This window comes from Nyctibius grandis, chromosome 1 (genome assembly GCF_013368605.1).
Source record: "Nyctibius grandis isolate bNycGra1 chromosome 1, bNycGra1.pri, whole genome shotgun sequence".
NCBI classification, from domain to species: Eukaryota; Metazoa; Chordata; class Aves; order Nyctibiiformes; family Nyctibiidae; genus Nyctibius; species Nyctibius grandis.
Genome location: NC_090658.1, coordinates 59,493,001 through 59,499,000, shown reverse-complemented (window position 1 = coordinate 59,499,000; position 6,000 = coordinate 59,493,001). Strand labels below are relative to the sequence as shown.

Here is a 6,000-nt window from a genome sequence, read left to right as displayed (position 1 = left end):
CACAGCAGAGTTCACTCTGCTCTTCCTCAGTGAGGAAGAGGAGCAGCGAGACCTTCGTGCATGTTACAAAAGGGCTTTGGGCTGGAATTTGCTGCTTGAACCAGATCCCCTAAGTGATAGATGTGATAAAAACAACCTGGTTTCTCCTTGCTTTGTCAATGGAAAAGTGGTTGTAGGCCAAGTTACGCGTTGGGGTAGCAAGGGATGGTGGAGGTCGGTACGCCGGGCACGCGGTTGTGGAGATCAGCACTTCAGCCTCTGAGGCTGACACTCACTAGGGGTTGACATGGCCTTCAGGAAAGCCAGCCCGGGGTACAGCTGGTGGCTTCGTGTAGGACTTTTCCAAGCACCGCTGCGGGGCGGAACCGTCCATTAGCGGCTGCGCCCACCCCGGCCCGTCGGGGAACAGCACCTGTGGGCGGAGCGGCAGCGGGGCGGGCCCGGCGGGAGGAGCCAGGCCAGGGGAAGGGGCGGCCCGGCGCGGCGCTGCGGGCATGGGAGCCTGAGGAGGGGACGAGTCCGCGTCCAGAGGAGCGGGGTTGCGGACTCCCGCGGGGGGCTGGTGGGGTTGAGCCCACCATGGAGCCGGTGACCAGGTGGAGCCCGAAGCAAGTGGTGGACTGGACTAAGGGTAAGAGGGCGCCGGTCCGGACGAGTTTGTGCCGGCGGAAACTTTCCGGTGTCGGGCTCGTGGGTGACCCGCCACCCGGCGGGGTAGCTCTGGCCACCGCGGCTTCTCTCATCGGAGCCGGGCTCCCCGGCGGGGCGGCCGCATGGCTGGCGGGGCCTTTGCCAGCGCCGCGTCGGTGCCAGCCTCAGCCCTGGCCCCAGCTGAGCCCCGGACTCCCCCGACGCGCTGCTTGGGAGTTGGCGGTTTACCGCTGCCTCCTGACTCGTCTCCTTACCTGTTCGTGCACTTGTGCGTACTTCGCGTTGTGGGTTTTTTTTGGACGTGGGAAAGGGGGGAGGTGAACTTTGCAGTGGGCTGTGTGAGGGTGGCTGGCTCGGGGTGCGTGTATTTGCAGTGAGGTCCCCCCTGGGGCTCGGTACCCTTCTTCCGTGGTCGTGCTGGCCAGTCTGCTTGCACAGAGGTAGTAACTATTCTCCTTCAGGCAGATATAAGAAGTTAACTTCCAGCTTTTCGAGCAAAAACCGCTCACTGGTCGAAAAAGCTTCAATTTTATAAGTAAAGCAAAAACTTCATAAACTAGCTCAAGTAAACAAGAACTCTTAATCCTCTTTAACGGTGACAGGATTAAATCGCTGTGCTCCCACTCGGAGAGTTGGATAGCGGCCCCTTCGTCCACCCGTCTGTCCCTCCCTCCCACCCCTCATGTCTGGTGTGTGTTCTTGTTTCTCTCCCTCTCCCGCCCATCAAAACTTCCTACACTGCTTCGAAGTTTCCCCACGATGTTGACATAGCTGTGGAAAGCCTCAGCGGGTCTGATGTGTGAAGGTGCCATTTGGGAAGCCTGCCCCTGAGTCCAGGGAAGCTCTTTGGTGGGAGAGAGAGAGAAGGTGGGGATGAAGGGGGTGCTGGGTCATGGGCTGCACTATGAGGTGCCCCGGTCCTGGGGGACCTCTGTGGTGTTGGGTGTCTTCAGGTTTTTCTTCAAAGGCAGGTTGAAGCTTAGTTTTGTCAAATCAGGTTGGACTCTGAGTGCTTTCTGGATGCCAATTGGGATATTACTGTTGCAGTTGCTGCTCTACAGGGAATAAATCAAAAGGGAAATAGCTATGAATTAGGTGAGGGATTTATGATTTCGGAATTGTACGTATGTCTTCTTGTCAGACTACATTTTAGTGTGATCATCTTTTGTTACATAAGTATTTTCACAGGCTTTGCTGGAGTTGAAGTTGATGTGAAGTTAGGAATGCTTTCAGAGGTGAAAATTTCCCTGGATTAGAAGCAGCATTTACTTATAGCAGCCATTACTCCTCTGTCTCAGGACCATAATGCTGATTAGACTGCGTGCCTGTGGTCAGCACTTGGCAGTAGTTCGGCTCAAGACTGAGGCAGATTTGGAAAGCAGGCTCATGTTTTCATACATTGTGAGATGGATACTCCCAGCCTTCCTGAGCATGAACATGTGCATGAAGGGGCCCGTGCCAGTGAGGGATGGTCCAAGCAGCCTTTGTGAGAAAAGGATTCCATACAAACCTGCTGTGAAGTTATGCGTTAACATATAAATAACTTCCACAGAAAGATCTCTTCTTTTTTTTTTTTTTTTTCCCCTGATGGTATTGGTTTAAACAGGAGTGCATTGTTCCAATGAAATAAGCCTTTTGCTTTGGCGTGTGGAATACTTATATAATGCTTTTCCTTCATTGTGTTTTTTTCTCTTGGGCGCTGAAAGTTTGTTACCTTGCCAGATTAAAGAGTAAACCTGCTAATCATTTTAAAAGGCTTTATTATACTTAAGCATGCTTGGCTTGCTTTCTTGCGTAATTTATTTTACTCACAGGTTCCTTGAACAGGTAACTCTTTAGCTGGACTCTCAATTAGTGTTATGCAGAATAATTTGAGGGCTGGCTGTAGTTGGGAGGTGGATCTTCTGACTAATGCAAACACGTGTCCTTTGAAATGCAAAGGAATAAATTAAAGACTGTTGGTGACTTTTGTTTGTGCTGTTGTTTTTCAGTTTCTAGGTAAGTTTTTGACCTCTTTGGTGCACAGCATCGTTTTATGTCACTCCCTGCGTGACAAGACTGTAATAAAGAAATGAGATGTGGAAAATTTTTCTTTATGGTTACGCTTTCATCTCTGTGCATTAAAATTAACACCTTAATAGCTACCAAACAGCCTTATTAGCACAACGTTTCATAATTTTTAGTCTTAAATGGTTATTTACTGTGTAGTTCACAACCACTGGATTTTATGTTTGACTGAAGACCAATATTCTGTATTTTACCTTATGAATATTATATTTAATTCTCAAGGGTAGTTTTATAAAACAAGTGATTGGAGGGAAGCTTATGCCACTTGTTTTCCTACACATGCCATGATCTTCACTGAACTGGTCAAGCTCTGGGAGAAAGTATTCGGCTGATGTCATCTGCTGCCTGTAGTTAGTGGGGTGATGCCATAGAGATGTATTCTAGAAAAATGACATAAGTAACTGGTAGGAGATGCCAGCTCGCAGTGGGGAGATTGGTTTTGCATATAATGATGCATGCCTATCATACAATGATAAAAACATTCTGGAAAAATGTGGAGAGTAGTGGAAATAAGTGGTCTGATTTAGCCCATTCCTGGACAATATTTCTCCAGGAACCTTTTTTTTTTTTTCTTCCAAATATTTTTACAATCAAGCATCTATAAACTTATTTTTTTAGAAGTAACTTTAAGTAACTTTTTTTTAAATAACTCTTCCAAATCAAGAGAAGCATGGAAACTTTCCTGCATTCCATGAAACAAACCCCAAAGAGCAAAGTCCAAAAGCTTTGTGATTTTGAGCTTTTCACTGAGAGGTAAATACTGTAAATACCATTTATCTAGAATTTAAAATAGAACCTATCAAGAATTAGTAAGCTGAACATGAATATTTTTAGATTTTTTAGTCAGGTTTTAAATAAGAAGTGCTCTGTTCATTGTTACCAACGACGGCTGATACAAAATGAAGTTGCTTGTCTCCTCTTGCTAATTCAGACTAGAATGCTGCTATTTTTTGTGAACAAGGATGTTTTTTCTGGCGGAGTGCGCTGTACTGACAGTAGCAGGCTATGTAGCTAATAGGAGTGGGTCTAGTTAAACTGAAGCTGTGGAGGAAAAGTTGCACTTTTACTAGCTAGCTATTTTCTGTGTAGGTGAAGCATTTCTCAAGCTTTGACCAAGGATGTGATAACTTTAGCTAGAGCATCAGTGTTTGAAAACTATCTGTTATTTTTATAAGTACCTCCTCAGTTTCTGTCTGGGAGAACTGACAGTGTAGTTATAGTTTTCTCTTACCGTGTGACACATTCAAATAGTATTTGGGGGCCATATTCAGCAATGAAAAGGTACTTCTTTGGGTAAGATGCTGTATTGGATTGACATGGAGTTTATACTCTTTGATATAGCCTGCACTGTTTTCCTGACTATACTGAGAAGATGTTGGTTTTGGTTTTTTTTTTTTTTTTTTAGTTCATCGTTGTTGGGGTATAAACTAACCTCTGGATGGTGTTGCTGTAGACCTGCGGTCTTGCTCCTGTGCAGGTTAAGATGTTTGTGGGCTCAAAGTCCTCACCTGTATCTCACAGTGCTCCCTTGTGTGCCTGCGGGACTGAATTCCCCTGGAGCTCCTCAGGAGGGATTCCTGGAGTTGTTCAGGTTATTGTGGGACAGTTGTATGGCTGTGGAAGCTGTAGCACATCTGCAGTGCTAACTGCTGGTATTTCTTTGTGGGCTTGCAGTTTTTCGGGATATCCTGGGTGTGGAAACCTGCAAGAACCCATTTAGTTCCATAGGGCTGTGCACATGGAGAAATCTCCAGCACAAAAGTGGCTTAATTTTACTAGCGTAGCAACAGTTTGAAGGAAACAGAGTGATCTGATCAATGTGGAGAAACTTTCTCTGGTCCCAGAAGCCTCTGGCTACTGAAAACCCCGCAGCTAAGGTAATTCATCAGAAGATGCGAGGGGGAGGAAAGATGCACATGGGATAGAGCCTCCTGTGTGAGAAATGTCACTGTCTTATTAGAGAACATCACGGTGCCTCCTCTTTGTTCGCTGTAGCCTGATCTGTCTCTTGCCCCTGCCCCCAGGCCTCACATACTTATGTGAGTTGTGACTTTAAGCCAAATTTTACACGGTAAAGACACTTTGACGCACTTGTGGTTAGATGCCTCCGTTGTTGTGAGGCTTCATTACAATTTGGCCTTTGTCACTGTAGCTGTAGACTCAGCTAGCTTGGGATCACGCGTCTGCTTTGGTCTCTTTATTGCACTCCAGGTTCAGTTATTCCCTTCCTTAGTAGTTCATGGATATCACTTATTCATGTGCCTGTTATGAAATACTCCGATTTCCATTCCTGGTAAAGCTTTTGGGGAACTATATTTATTTATAGGTATGACTGAGAGAAGGGGGGAGGAATATGCTAATTTTATTAATAGTTAGCAATTAATCGTGAGGGCCTGGTGTTCTTTTTTTAGAGCTATCTTGTTTATCCAGGGAGATTTCAACAAGGTCAGTCATGTTAACTGTGCGTCCTGGGAGCTGCAAACCATAGCTGGATTTTAGAAAAAATTACAGGTAATGCATAGCACTGAAATTGTTTGTGTTTTTTTTTTATCCTTCCTTTTCTTTCTAAGTACTCAAGTGGATGAGAGGTTTGTGGTGGTTTTTTTGTGTGTTTTTTTTTTTTTTGCTTTCAGTGAAGAAGAGTAGAGTGCTGCCCATAACTGGGACTGCAGAAGACTCCTCTGTTTACTTGGTTACTCAAAAATATTTGTAAAGAGTATTTGTTAAATAGCTCAGAAGATGACATTGAATGAACACTCTTTTCAGAGCTCAGCCAAACTTCTGGATATAGCTGACCCATAATGTTTTATTAGCAAAAGGTGGATATACTAAATAAATCTATTTATATTTATTTGTGTGTTGAAACACAGTAAGAAGTTGCACAACCAGGTTGTACTACTGCAGTCTTAAAATCATTCATTGTTAAGATCAGTGAATCTGTATGAAAATCAAAGTGAACCAGAGAAGCTGGCCTCGGTGTTCATGTGTTTAGTTCATGTTTTCATGTTTTTTTTTTTTGCTGTGTTGCACTTTCTTGAGCTGATTATAGGTTCTGTGTTTTGTTGTGTGGTTTGTTTTTTTTTTTTTTCCTCGGTCTTTTCATATTCACAGTCAGCTCTTTTTATTTGCCATTAAGTTGCTGTTCAGTCTATGTTAACCAAACATCAGGAATTCTGAAAGTTGAATGCTGTCAGCATAATGTCTGGGAAAGCAACATTTTAAATGCTAAAATCACAACGGCCATTAGCGGACAGTTGATTGTAACCTTTGTAGAGGAATGTG

General features: G+C 44.6%; 1 protein-coding gene across 2 annotated transcripts in view; it reads left to right on the top strand.

The window, feature by feature from the left end:
- The first annotated feature begins 497 nt into the window (after window positions 1–497).
- CNKSR3 (CNKSR family member 3) overlaps window positions 498–6,000 on the top strand; it is a 61,455-nt gene continuing 55,952 nt past the window's right edge. For both annotated transcript variants that reach the window (XM_068400027.1, XM_068400018.1), the window contains exon 1: window positions 498–631. In XM_068400027.1, the coding sequence (XP_068256128.1) occupies window positions 580–631 (52 nt within the window). In that variant the 5' untranslated portion in view covers window positions 498–579. The remainder of the gene's footprint in view (window positions 632–6,000) is intronic.